This window comes from Gorilla gorilla, chromosome 1, assembly GCF_029281585.2.
Source record: "Gorilla gorilla gorilla isolate KB3781 chromosome 1, NHGRI_mGorGor1-v2.1_pri, whole genome shotgun sequence".
Classification (NCBI taxonomy): Eukaryota; Metazoa; Chordata; class Mammalia; order Primates; family Hominidae; genus Gorilla; species Gorilla gorilla.
In genome coordinates, this window is record NC_073224.2 from 213,936,955 (window position 1) to 213,951,578 (window position 14,624).

At 46.8% G+C, this 14,624-nt stretch overlaps 1 protein-coding gene across 1 annotated transcript in view; it reads left to right on the forward strand.

Moving 5' to 3' along the window:
* The first annotated feature begins 361 nt into the window (after positions 1-361).
* PAFAH2 (platelet activating factor acetylhydrolase 2) overlaps positions 362-14,624 on the forward strand; it is a 38,471-nt gene continuing 24,208 nt past the window's right edge. Inside the window, exons 1-5 of the mRNA XM_004025213.5 lie at positions 362-816; positions 8,039-8,175; positions 9,301-9,454; positions 10,567-10,663; positions 14,331-14,399. Coding sequence (XP_004025262.1) covers positions 8,086-8,175; positions 9,301-9,454; positions 10,567-10,663; positions 14,331-14,399 — 410 coding nt within the window. The 5' untranslated portion in view covers positions 362-816; positions 8,039-8,085. The remainder of the gene's footprint in view (positions 817-8,038; positions 8,176-9,300; positions 9,455-10,566; positions 10,664-14,330; positions 14,400-14,624) is intronic.

Below are 14,624 nucleotides of genomic sequence, written 5' to 3' on the forward strand. Positions count from 1 at the left end.
CAAGCCTGGCCAGAGGCCCCTTTTCAAGGCTCCCACACATGCTGTGTCTCCCCGTGAGATCACGGCTCTGTGCTGTCATTATTCATTTGTCTGAATTCTCTGCTAGACTGTGATTCTGTTGAGGCTAGGAGCGGTATCTTGTCCATCAGTGTCGCTAAGAACCAGCATTAGACAGTAATGTGGGATGGATGCGGCCCAGCAGATTACTCGGGTTCCTCCCCTTTCTCTGCCAGGGAGTCTTTTGAGGACAATGGAAAATCACAGGTGTCAACAGATGCAGGCTGGTAGGGAATGTCCCCTTAATTTGAATGATCAGTCTATTATTCTTACAGGAAGCAAAGTGTGCAGAAGACACAAAACAAACTCCAACCTCCTCCCACCTCCTTGAGAATAAAGCGAAGCGGGGGCCATTTCTAGGCACGCCTGAGGACTATTTGAGGAGGGTGAGGCGGAGGGTTACGCACGGGACTACAAGCAAAACCCTCCGCTCCAGAGCAGAAATCGCGGCGGCACCTCTTCAGGCCACCAGGGGGAGGAATCACACCGCATCCCAGGCCTTGGGCGGTTTCGGACGACCACGCGGGGCTGGACGGTCGCCTAGAACTCTGGGAGTTGTAGTTTTAGAGTTGTAATGCGCAATCTCGCGCACTGTACATCGGGAATTGTAGTTCTAGATTGAGGAACGAGAAGTGCTTCCAAGCGTCTATTTTGAGCCCTGGAAACTACGACGACCAAAGGGCCACGGGTTCCTGGGTCGTTTCTCATTTCCGTCGAGTTAAACGTCTGGGGCTGCTTCTGAGGAATCAGCTTGACTGGGTAAGTTTGATTGGAGAAAACACCTATATCTCAATTGAGCTTCCTGCAGACTTTTGTATTCTGGCCCAGTTTGGGGCCTCGGCGTCTCTCAGTCATAGGAATTGCACATTAATCTTCGTCCTTTACGTTTCCTATTCAGACACCTGTAGCCACCCACTCCCTTGACCCTCCCACGGTCGCCTCGCACTTTTAACGGCCAGTGCCCCTGGAATCCCCACTGAGCTCCCGTCCCAGGACCCAGCCCCCGCAGCCCTACCTTGGACCCCACAGCCCTACCCTGATTCCTCGGCCCTACCTTCACCCTGCAGCCTCACATCCCTGAACACCGGGCTTCTTTATGCTCCTCCACCCTTTGTGTACTTTACTCTTACTCTCAGTTTTCTGTTTTTCACGGCGGTGGAAGAAGGGTCCCCATTCCTTCTTTCCGATCCGCGATTACCCTGGACTCGAAGTCAGCCGACCCGGTTCTAGGCCAGCTCTGCCTCTCACCCTCTGTGACCTTGGGCAAATCATACAACTCTGGGACTCAGTTTCTTTCTCTCTAAAACGGAGATGACTGTTGCTCCATCGGTCTCAGGTGAGGAGTGTTGAGGAGCCAACAAGCTAGTATGTGTGAAGATGCCTTGTAAACTGTAAGACCTTCACAAGAGACAGAGATTATTTTTATCACAATTATTAATGCTCTGGAACACTCTTATCAGGCCTCTTCTCTAGCTCTGCCACCTTGTTGCTCAATCTCATCCCTCGAGTGCTTGGTGTCTTCATTGTCTACGAGCTGGATGATATTTCCTCACTTCCTCCAGAGGCCAAAGGTCAGGCCAATGAGCTTTTAGTCTTCAGAGAGCTTTGTCTGAAAGGAAGCACAAGAGAAGTGCTTATCTTGGACTGTATCTTGAAATATCCAGTGATGAAAGGGTCACACAGCTGGCAGAGCAGCAGTCCTCTGCTCACCAGAAACAGGGTCCCAGCAGGAGAGGACAGCTGCAACCTAAGCCCCATCCATTCCCTCTGGGCTCCTCTGGGCCTGTTCAGTAGACACTGGCTTTGGTAGGGGTGTCTGAGGCCCGAAAAGGCTGCTGGGAAAGAATCTGTTTTGCCAAAGGGCTTAATCCAGGAAAAATGAGAGACCTTGGCTAGGAAAGAGAGACATAGCATTGTTAATTAGTTCCTAACATTTTATAAGCACTGAAAATGCACCAGGCCCTAGGCAATATTTTCACTTACGAAGTATCCATTTTACGTATAAGGAACTTGAGAGGCCATGTAGTTAAAATAATTATAGTTGCCTCCTATGGTTATAGTACCTTCTATCCATCGAGTGCTTTACATGCATTATTTAATCCTCATCAACAATCTCATGAGTAGTTACTATTTCTTTTTTTTTGAGATGGAGTCTCGCTCTGTCGCCCAGGCTAGAGTGCTGTAGCGCGATCTCGGCTCACTGCAAGCTCCGCCTCCCGGGTTCACGCCATTCTCCTGCCTCAGCCTCGCAAGTAGCTGGGACTACAGGCGCCCGCCACCAGGCCCAGCTAATATTTTGTATTTTTTTTAGTACAGACGGGGTTTCACCGTGTTAGCCAGGATGGTCTCGATCTCCTGACCTCCTGATCCACCCGCCTCGGCCTCCCAAAGTGCTGGGATTACAGGTATGAGCCTGTAATCCGTGCCCGGACCATAGTTACTATTTCTTTTTGAGACAAGACCTCGCTCTGTCATCCAGGCCGAAGTGCAGTGGCACAATCTTGGTTCACTGTGGCCTCCGGCTCCCAAGCCCCAGCAATCCTCCTACCTCAGCCTCCTGAGTAACTGGGACTGCAGTTGCATACCACCACATCCAGCTAATTTTTTTTTTTTTAAATTTTTTTATAGAGACAGGATTTTGCCATGTTGCCGAGGCTGGTCTTGAACTCCTGGGCTGAAGCAATCCTTCCCATCTGATCTCCCAAAGTGCTGGGATTATAAGCATGAGCCACCGCGTCTGGCCATAGTTATTATTTCTGTTGTGAGAATAAATTATCAGAAGTTTAGAGTTTGAGGAACTTGTTCAAGATCACACAGCTAATAAGTGACAGGGGTAGAATTCAGAGTCATCAAAACCTTTGTCCCCCATTATTCCATATAGCCTTATTTTTAGATCAAAAACAAAGATTAAAGAAGACTTGAGATAGGTTTAAATCAAAGCCAAATGAAGGAACATTTATTGAGTCCCAACTATATGGGGAAAGCATGCAGATAGACAGTTTGGTCTACAAAAAAATATAAAACCCAATCTTTACCCCGGAGTAGATCTGAAGAGATGAGGCATAAGTGTGCCAAAAATTAAATAGTATTCATTGGATAAATTAATTATTGAGACCAGCTATATGCAGGGCACTACATTAAGTCTAGTGATAGGAACATGCTTCTGGGTGGCCATGGGGATTATAGCAAGTGAAATCGTAGTCGTGAAAACGGTGGACCAGAACACAGTATATACTCAGTAAGCGTCTGCTGCATGCATACGTGTCTGAATGAAAGAAAAGTTCATCCAGAGACATTTCTAATCAAAGTCTAGACCAGAGGTTCTCAAACTTTGCTGATCAGAAACACCTGGGAAGCTTTTACAAATGAATTGATCACTAGAAATAGGGGCCCCAGAATATACATTTTTGAAAAGCTTCCCAGGTGATTGTGACAATAGGTTCAGGAACCTAAGATCTAGATTCTCTATGGACCACTGTTGCAGGCAAGTCACCGGTTGAAAACTGCTAGAATAGGTGTTAATCCAAGAGCTGCCCTAAAGTAGTCTAAGATTGGTTACCAGATAATGGATGTGGACAGTGATCAGAGATGGTAGGAGGAAAGGTTGGAAGGACCTGGGAAAGCTTCACAGAGGACTAGAGATTTCACTGGGCCTCAGTGGATGGAGAGGCTTCTGGACAGGTACCACCATGAACTATTTAGACAAAGTGAGCAAAAGAAGGTAGAGACACATAGACTGATTTCCTTGGAAAACTCCGTGACTTTTATTAGAAATGACTCTGGATGCTTTGTGTAAATGTCTCTTTGGCAAAATTTGCAACTCAGATTGGATTTTTCCATCTCTCCATTCTATTTGGACATCAGTCAATGTGAGTCTAGGAAGTAAAGATACATTTGCGTGTTAGCTTCACTCTGGCCAATTAGCTTCTGTAATTTTTATTTCCAAACAATATAGTTGATGATCTTGCCAGAAACTTTCCAGGAGCACCAGAGAGTTCTGCTCTCTTCTGTTTGGCCATTTCCAAGTCCGCTTATCCTGATTCCTGTCCCAAGTGCTGTTCTCTATGCAGAGTGAGACAAAAATCTGTTCCCATAAGAAGCTTAAGGACTATTGTCCTGGTTCCCCAATCTTAAAACCTGACTTATTGGCTCTTGACTCCCCAGATTCACTCAGTGGCCAAACCCTAGTGTTTCTACTTTCACTCAATCAGCACATTTCTTGGATGCTTCCTAAGAGTCAGGTACCATACCAGATGCTTTGAATGCATTATTTCATTTTATTTCCACAGCAACCCTGGGAGGATGGATAGTGTTCCCATTGTACAGATGGGGAATCAAGCTTAGAGAGATCAGATAACTTGCATAAGATAAGAAAGCTAGGCAGGGCTGGCACGGTGGCTCACTCCTGTAATCCCAAGCACTTTGGGAGGCTAAGGCGGGAGGATCGCTTGAGCCCAAGAGGTTGAGACCAGCCTAGGCAACATGATGAAACTCCATCTCTACAAATAAATACAAAAATTAGCCGGGTGTGATGGCAAGTGCCTATAGTCCCAGCCACCCAGGAGGCTGAGGTGGGAGGATCACTTGAGCTGGGAGGGTGAGGCCACAGTGAGCCACTGCATTCCAGCCTGGGAGACAGAGCAAGACACTGTCTCAAAAAAAAACAAACAAAAAAAAAAAAAAACTAGGCACCAAATGAGCTGGGCCTCCAATGTGGTTCTTTCAGACTATCTCTCATGGACATGACCTCATTTCCAGAGTAGATTCCAACTTTTTAGCTTAGCACTTGAGGGACTGCTCCTCCCCAAATCTGGTCACAACTTTCTCTTCTCACCTTGCGTTGTTTCTCACACAAGCTTCCTTCCTACCGTGCCTTTGCTCGCTCTCTCCTGCTTGAAAGAGCCTTTCCCATCTTCCCCTGCTCTCTACTTCCGAGCTAAAGGAGCACTGTTTCTTCTCAGAACTCCTGTGGTCTTTTATCTGCTTTTCTTTTATGACAGTTGAACTTGCAGCTGCTTCATTGTCATGTGAGTGACAGGTGTCTTGTGGCCCCAGCAGTAGGTCTTCCATGTGCAGACCTCAACAACAAGCGATGGGGAAAGGTCAGGATCTGAGGCTAAGCAGAGCTCATCCCCCTTCACTCTGGCTGAACAACCCACTGACATCAGGAGGTTAGCTTCTTTTTCAAAAGAATTGGGTTTGTTTTTAAATTTGCTAAAAAGAAACAAAATGAAGATGCTATCTGTAGTAGAAAGAAAATAATTTCTTATCTTTCAAAGTTAAATAGAATGATGTTAGGATTGTTGAGACCAGACAAGTGGCAGCTGACAACCAGGAGACTGTGTGTTGTTATCATTGTTCTGCTTGTGACTCTGAGCAGCTCACTTAATCTCTCCAGACCTTGGTGTCTTCCCTGGTAAAGCACGTGTATGTACGCGGAGAAGGGGAAAACGATTGTGGAGAGGATTGACAGAAATGCTCTCTTAGGTCTCTTCTTACCCAGACATGCTTTGACTGGAACTCCTGAATCTCTCCCAGAGCATCTTAAAGGAAGCAGAATAATTTAATCATTAACATGTGGACCCCAGACTCAGTGTGTATCCGTTTAGATGCTTTTGTTTGCAACCAAAAGAAATCTAACTTCAGTTGGTTTAACCAAGAAAGGGAACTTACTGACTCATGTAACTAGAAAGTCTAGGAGTGGGTCAGGTTTCAGGTATGGTCTAATCTGTGGATTCTTAATGTCTTCACAAATGGGCCTCTATTTCTCTGTGATTCTTCTGGGTTTCCCATCCACCATGGGTATCTTCATCCTCAAGGTGGCAAAAGTGGCTGTTGTGGTTCAAGGCCACTTGACAGGTGACATCTGCACATCACACTAGTTCAACACAGGAAATAACTTTTCTCCCCTCAACCATCATACCAAAGTCCCGGGTTTTACGCCTGTTGGACCAACCTAATGCCATACGCCCACTTTTCATCCAAATACTGACCAGAGAATAAGAAGGACTGATTGGCTCCGGTTAATTAAGGCTCAACTCCGGAGGTTAAGGAGGGGTCAGCCCCACCCAAATCACAAGGCAAGGGACACCGGGAAGTTTGACATTCTCATGTTACAACCACATTGTCCATGATCGAATTCTGGCTCTGCTCGCCATATGTTATTGGGTAAATTGCCTTTGTCAAGCATCTGTTTCCTCATCTGTAAAATGAGATAATAATACGTATCTCAGAGGACTGTTGAAAGAATTAAATAAAATAATATGTGAAAAGCACTAAACATAGTTCCTGGCACAGAGTAAGTATGACGATGATGGTGGTGTTGGAGATGATGAAACTGAAGAGGGTTAGGGGAGCACTGGCACCAGTTTAGGAAGCAGCTGAGCCGTAATGTTATCTAGTCAGGAGTGTGCATGCCTGTCATGCTGAAAGCATCTGTTTGATCTACTGCCCACATCATACTTTTCGCTACCTCTGCTTTTTTTCCTCTTAGGATTTTTTCTATAAGTGCTTTCTTCCTCCTCCCCTGCCTCTCAACTTCCTCATCTTTAAAGGCCCAGCATAAGTGCTACCCCATATTCAGTAGTTTAAAAGCTGGGTGTGGTGGCTCTTACCTGTAATCCCAGCTACTTGGGAGGCCTAGGCAGGAGTACTGTTTGAGCCCAGGAGTTTGAGACCAGCCTGGACAACATAGCAAGACCCTGTCTCTCAAAAAATCAAACAGTTTTAAGAAAAAGCTTAGTTCAGTGACTTTGCATCTGTATAACTGAATCTCCCCCTGAGCAGGATCAGTAATGGTTAAGAACTTAGCTTCCGGGTTAGGCAGAGATGGGTTTGCCACTGGGTAACTTGGGAAGGTTATTCAACCTCTTTATGCCTTAGTTTCCTCATCTGTAAAATAGGGTCTTTTGTTTGTTTGTTTGTTTTTTGAGACAGGGTCTCACTCTGTCACCCAGGCTGGAGTGCAGTGGTGCAATCTCGGTTCACTGCAACCTCTGCCTCCCAGGTTCAAGTGATTCTCTTGCCTCAGCTTCCTGAGTAGCTGGGACTATAGGTGCCTGCCACTGCACCCGGCTAATTTTTGTATTTTTAGTAGAGACGGGGTTTCGCCATGTTGGCCAGGCTGGTCTTGAACTCCTGACCTCAGGTGATCTGCCTGCCTCGACCTCCCAAAGTGCTTGGATTACAGGCGTGAGCCACCGCGCCTGGCCAAAACAAGGTCTTAATAGTACCTACCTCAGGCCGGGCGCGGAGGCTCACGCCTGTAATCCCAGCACTTTGGGAGGCCAAAGTGGGTAGATCACGAGGTCAGAAGATCAAGACCATCCTGGCCAACATGGCGAAACCCCGTCTCTACTAAAAATTAAACAAAAAATTAGCTGGGCATGGTGGCACATGCCTGTAATCCCAGCTACTCAGGAGGCTGAGGCAGGAGAATCGCTTGAACCAGGGAGTCGGAGGTTGCAGCGAGCAAGATCATGCCACTGCACTCCAGCCTAGCAACAGAGCGAGACTCCATCTCAAAAAAAAAAGTACCTACCTCAGAGAGTGGTTGAGACAATGAAATGATGCAATGTGTATAATGTCTATAAAGAGGTCAGTACAGTGCTAACCATAAATAATGGATCTTAGTGGTTACTGTTAGCCTCAGGAGAGCAAGGTCTGTGTGACAGTCTCTGCAGCAGTTGCTGCTGTGCCGCGCACATAGTAGCTGCTGGATAAACATTTGTTAATGGGCTGTGAGGAGTATGGATGGCTCTCTTTCCTCTTCCAGCCATCTCCTCACCCTAGCAAAATAAAAAACAACCCCCAACCTTGGCAAAGGCAATGTAGCAAAGTAGTAGGTGCAAGATTTAATGAGCGACAGCAGGGAGGATGAGGTGCTAAGGAGGGGTGGACAGGGTAACAGATAACACATTTCAGCAACAGGAAGCCGAGAGGAAACCAGCAAGCGGCTGCTGTTCTGTGTTCCCCCATCCAGCCAGCAAGTTCAGCTCCGGCAAGTCATTTGATTCACCCGGTGATGAAATGGGGGTCAACCAGTCTGTGGGCTTTCCACCTGTCACAGGACCCCACCTCGTAGGCTGTGGGGATGTGATGGAGGGTCAGAATCTCCAGGTAAGTGTCCCCAGCTCCCTTTCTTCTGTTTGCACTGCTTCTGCCGGCACCATGACTTACTGATCACAAGTCTGATCCTGCATTCCCACGGTGGGGAAAATGAATTAGAGCGGGTCTGGATTTGGTTATCAAGCCCCCAGGTCTGTCTTCCTGAGCTTTTTCTTCCTCTTTCCAAACATTAGAAACATCCCAATAGACAGAGATAATGCGTTCATTTTCCACCTAGGAGGAAAGGGGGGACTCTAGCTTTAGAGGCAGCTCGCAGATCCTCTCACCTTTCTTGAGGGCAGATGCCTGATCTTGGAAGGGTTTTAATCGTATCATAATCCGAGTGTGTGAGAGAAAGAGCCATGGGCGTGTGCCTTTGGCCTTGGACTCCCTGACCTGGGTAGGGGGACAGCTTCCTTTTCTCTCTCCTGCCTTGATCTGTTTTCCCCTCCTGCTTTGACTTCTGGACTGGTCCTCTATCTTATATATATGTATATATAGTAGAGACGAGGTCTTGCTATGTTGCCCAGGCTGATGTCTAACTCCTGGCCTCAAGCGACTCTCCTACCTCGGCTTCCCAAAGTGCTGGGATTACAGGCATGAGCCACTGTGCCTGGCTTAGTTCCTAGGTCTTTCTCTGCTAGCCCTTGGACTTCCTGTCTCCCTTGAGAGGCACACACTTCCTAGTAACCCCTCACCTACTCACATGTAAAATGAGTGTGCTGTTGCTTCCCAGGGGCTGTCCTAGAGCAGAGTGGCCTGGATGAGCTACCAAGGCCACCCTGTTCAGCACGAGAACTAATCTCTAACTCCTGGGGCTCCTCTAGGCCTAGGTTCAGGGCCAGATTTAAATCTTTCATAGTCCCAAGCACTCAAATATTTTTGGTGCCCCCTCCCATAATGTAATTCAAAATACAGTTGGCTATTTGAAATAACATAAGCTTTACATATATGCTAAAAATCAAATTGCTTCTTTCCAGATTTCTGAATGTGAAATTCAGGCATGCTCACTGAAACTTCAGTTTCCCTGTTTTGGTGCCCTGTTTTGCTGGTGCCCCAAACACCTGCTGAGTGTGGCTGTTGGGAAATCTAGCCTGGGCTCCTTGCTCTGAGCAGCTGCTCTCTTCTTTCCTACAGGGGAGCTTCTTTCGACTCTTCTACCCCTGCCGAAAGGCAGAGGAGACCATGGAGCAGCCCCTGTGGATTCCCCGCTATGAGTACTGCACTGGCCTGGCCGAGTACCTGCAGTTTAATAAGCGCTGGGGGGGCTTGCTGTTCAACCTGGCGGTGGGTAAGGGCTGGCCTGACCTCTGCATGCTTTCCCAGTTGCTTGGTTATGTTCCTGGGAGATCCCCAGGTGGACGCAGTACCTTATAGCCTGCAGTGTCCAGGCTTTTGTAAGCGGCATCCATTAGCCAGTGTGGTATGGAGAGTTGGGAGAGAATTACATATGAAAGAGCTTTGGTGACTGAGTTAGACTTTCCTGGATTCAAATCCAGACTTTATAAGTTCCTAGCCATGGGGTTTGGGCAAGTTACTGAACCTGTCTAAATACATGTCTTTGGGGGTTTGTAGTACGGGATGTACGTAAAGCCTCTAATGCAGTGCTTGGGACATATAATATGTTCCATAAATGGCACTGATTGCTCCTTTATTTAGCATGTATTAATTCCTACTCTGTGCCAGCTATTGTGTGTATCAAAGAAAGATTCTTAACTATCAAGGAGCATACAGTCTCCTGCAGTTTTCCCTCCAGTCACCCCTCTTCTGAGTAGGGTAACATTGAGTCATCCACTTCCCCCAAAGGTCCCACACCTAGGAATTCCACCCAGTGCCTTGGCATCTCAGCAGTTTACCCCGGGTTCAGTACTGCCACTTTGGACTTAGCTTCCCATTTTCTTTTCTTTTTTTTTTTTTTTTTTTTGATGAGATGGAGTCTTGCTCTTGTTGCCCAGGCTGGAGTGCAATGGCACAATCTCAGCTCACTGTAACCTTCGCCTCCAGGGTGCAAGTGATTCTCCTGCCTCAGCCTCCCGAGTAGCTGGGATTATAGGAGCCCGCCACCACGCCCAGCTAGTTTTTGTATTTTTAGTAGAGACGGGGTTTCACTTGGCCAGGCTGGTCTCTTGACCTCATGATCCGCCCACCTTGGCCTGCCAAAGTGCTGGGAATACAGGCGTGAGCCACTGTGCCTGGCTTAGCTTCCCATTTTCTGTTGTGTTCACTCTTCCTAGGGAAGAAAGGGAGAAGAAATAGGTGATTAACTGCCCTGAGCTGCTCAGGGGCCAATGGTGGTTCTCCAGAGGGGAGAAACACATGTCCCCACCCATACCTATACTCAGGCTGCCCTTGGGATAACAGCTTTGGCGCAGCCAGATATTCTATAGCCCATGTCTCTGCTAGGATCTTGTCGCCTGCCTGTTAGCTGGAATGGCCCCTTTAAGACAAAGGACTCTGGATACCCCTTGATCATCTTCTCCCATGGCCTAGGAGCCTTCAGGTAAGAGCTTCTTTCCCCTAGACCTTGCCATACTCCTTGCCTGGTGACAGCTGCTGAGTCTTAGCTTATTCTCAAAGGGCAAAAAAAATACATTTCCATCTGCTAGCTGTCTTATCTCCCATCTGCTTCGTCCCATAGCATTGGGTTCACCTTCCCCGGAAGGCCTTTCTCAAGTCCTTTTCACCTTGTGGAGCCTTTCAGCAGCCTTTATATGCTTTACTTCTCATGGTCCAGCATTTATATAAATAAACACTTTTAGCTTTCCTCCTATGTGATAGCCCAGAAATGCTAGAAGGAGCATGAGCTTTGTGATCAGAGCATCATTTATTTATCTATTTTATTTTTATTTTTTTCAGACAGGGTCTCATTCTGTTGCCCAGGCTGGAGTGCAGTGGCATGATCACAGCTCACTGCAGCCTCAACCTCTTGGGCTCAAGCAGTGCTCCTGCCTCAGCCACCAAGTAGCTGGCACGTACCACCATGCCTGGCTATTTTTAAATTTTTTTTTTTTTTTCAGGGACGAGATCTCAATGTGTTGCCCATGCTGATCTCGAATTCCTGAGCTCAAGCCATCCTCCCGTTCTAGCCTTCCAAAAGTGCTGAGATTATAGGCATGAGCCATTGTGCCCCACCGAGAGTCATTTATTTAACATGAGGGTTCACTCTGTGTGTGGCATTGGCGTAGTAGCGAATAAGACAGACTTGCTCCCCGCACTTGTGGAGCCAGCAGCCTCGGCCTCCCAAAGTGCTGGGATTACAGGCGTGAGCCACTGCGCCCGGCCCCATGTGTTCTTATTTAAGCTTGTGAATGTTCTCTCTGTCTGTTCATCAACATATATGTCTAGTTTAGGTCCCAGAATGTTACACATCTCAAAGGCATCTGTTTTTGCCTCTCAGCCCCGAAACCATTGTCCACGTTGTAGCCATGGAGATCTTTTTTTTTTTTTTTTTTTTTTTTTCTGAGACAGAGTCTCGATCAGTCGCCCAGGCTGGAGTGCAGTGGCGTGATCTCGGCTCACTGCAACCTCTGCCTTCCGGGTTCAAGCGATTCTTCTGCCTCAGCCTCTGAATAGCTGGGATTACAGGCACCCAACACCATGTCCAGCTAATTTTTGTAGAGACAGGGCTTCACCATGTTAGCCAGCCTGATCTTAAACTCCTGACCTCAGGCAATCCACCTGCCTCAGCCTCCCAAAGTGCTAGGATTACAGGCATGAGCCACCACGCCTGTCAGGGAGATCTGTTTTAAAACGAAATATGATCTTGTCATTCCAGCACTCAAAGCAGTGCCCAGCATATAATAGGTACTCAATAAATATTTGTTGAGTGAATGAATGGATGTTTTTTCCCACTTAAAAATTTTTGGCCGAGCGCGGTGGCTCACGCCTGTAATCCCAGCACTTTGGGAGGCCGAGGTGGGTGGATCACCTGAGGTTGGGAGTTCGAGACTAGCCTGACCAACATGGAGAAACCCTGTCTCTACTAAAAATACAAGAAATTAGCCAGGTGTGGTGGTGCATGCCTGCAATCCCAGCTACTTGGGAGGCTGAGGTAGGAGAATTGCTTGAACCTGGGAGGTGGAGGTTGCAGTGAACCAAGATTGTGCCGTTGCACTCCAGCCTTGGCAACAAGAACAAAACTCCATCTCAGAAAAAAAAAATTTAATAGCTCTTTGAACCTAATTCAGTTCTTTTCATGGTCTTACCTCAATGCAGGTCCAAGACAAAGTTTCTAGGCCTGTTCCTTGCTATTTGCCCCAGTGTAGCTCTCCAGACAAAATGGCCTTTCACTTACTGAAAGGCACTGGGTTATTTCCTCCCTCACTGTCTTCATCTGTGCTGTGCCTTGTGGCTGATCTTTTTGCCTGGACTATTCACCGTTCTGCTCTTCTCTTCCTCTTGCCCCTCTCCGTCTTTTCCTGCTAATTCCAGATTACCTTTAAGATCTTAGTTTGGATGTCATTGTCCTAGGGACACCCATCTTGACACCTATATTATATTAGGTTAATTTTTCCAGAATGTGCTTTCATAAGACAATCTATACTTCTCAGCATTTAACATAATTGTAATGAATTAATTACTTGTGTAATTATTCTTTAATGCCTGTCTTCTTCACTAGATTGTAAGCCTTCTGAAGGCAGAGACCACATCTGTCTTCTATTGCTCTGGCTTCTAGGACAGTGCCTGGAAAGTAGTTGTTTACCCATAAATATTTATTGAATGAATACAAGGGCTGTGCTGTGCTAGGTTCTCATTCATTCAGCAGACATCTGTGGAGCACCTGCTCTGTGCCAGCCCCTTGGCATGAGAGGAAGGTGGGACATACCAAGATTAACAAATCGAGGAAATCGCGTCTGCTAGAGGAGCAGGAACATAGACTCCTGTAACTGTAGCCCATGGCAGGAAGTGGAGAGTAAATATGGAGATGAAGTTAGAAAGGCAAGTAGGTGGTTTTTGATGCTGCTTTCTTGTTCAATAAATTGAGTACCTGCTGTGTGCCGGGGCTGGGCATTCAGTAGTGAAGACGAGAGAATTCCTACCTTCAGGAAGATTATAGTCTAGCAGGGAAAAGAAGCAAAGAAACCTTTTCCTCCTAGGCCAACAGGTATTTATGGAGAGAGTGGGTGAGCACTTTGAGGTGGTCCTTTTGGTCTAAGAATCTGTATTGAGACTTCACACTTCATTAGACCTGGGAGAGGCAGTTATAAATACTCTCATTAACCAGAGTGAAATTCCAAGGGAAAAGGAAGGGAGGATAAGGAACATTGTTTCCTCTCATTGCATCTGTGGTTAATTCAGGCTCTGAAATCCTTCCCATGGGTCATGGACCTATGGTTTCCTATCCTAAGTTGGAATATGTGCAGTTAAATACCTAACCATTCTCAGTGTGCCATTGTCTCATTTGATTCCCACATAGCCCTGTGAGGTGCACAGGCAGGAATGCCTGTTTTTCAGCTGGGCAAACAGACTCTGGAAGGCAGACTTGCCCAAGGTGACACAGTTTGAACTGGGAAGGGATCAGAAATCTCTCTGGCTGGCTGGGTGCGGTGGCTCATGCCTGTAATCCCAGCACTTTGGGAGGCCGAGGTGGGCGGATCACGAGGTCAGGAGTTTGAGACCAGCCTGACCAACATGGTAAAACCCCACCTCTACTAAAAATACACAAAAAAAATTAGCCGGGCGTGGTGGCGCACGCCTGTAATCCCAGCTACTCAGGGGGCTGAGGCAGGAGAATCACTTGACCCCGGGAGGCGGAGGTTGCGGTGAGCCGAGGCCAAGATAGTCCCATTGTACTCCATCCTGGGCAACAGAGCGAGACTCTGTCTCAAAAAAAAAAAAAGAAAAAAAAAAGAAATCTCTCTGGCTCTGAAGTCCAGTTCACTGCCTTCCCTAGAAAAGTGGGAGAAGGTGAAAAGGAACTTAAGAACCTGATCTCCCTGTATCAATTAGAAATTGGGCAAGTTGTATTTAACAGAAAACTCCCAAATAATAGTGACTTAAATATGGTAATGTTTATTTCTCTCTTAAGTGAAAGGAAGCCAGAGGTAGACAGTTAAGGTTGATGTGTTAATTCCACAAGATGGCTGCTAGCAGAGCATTGTTGGAATGAGGGTGAAGGCTGGGCTGTTCTTTTGATCCCTTTTCTTTGTTCCTTTTTGAATCTCCAGGACTTTGTATTCAGCCTTCTGCATGGAGCTGGCCTCACGTGGCTTTGTGGTTGCTGTGCCAGAGCACAGGTGAGGGATGAGCCGCCATGGATTGGGTGCCTGCAGTGAGCTAGGATATAGGCTAGTCCCCTATCAATGTACTATTTCTAACCCTCTCGACAACCATGCAAGCCAGCATTATACCCCTTTTAAAGAAGAGAAAACCAAGGTTTAAAGATGTTAAATAATTTCCCAAAAGTGACATAGCTGAGTTGGAATTCAAACCCAGGTCTGTCTCTAAAATCTGTATTTTTT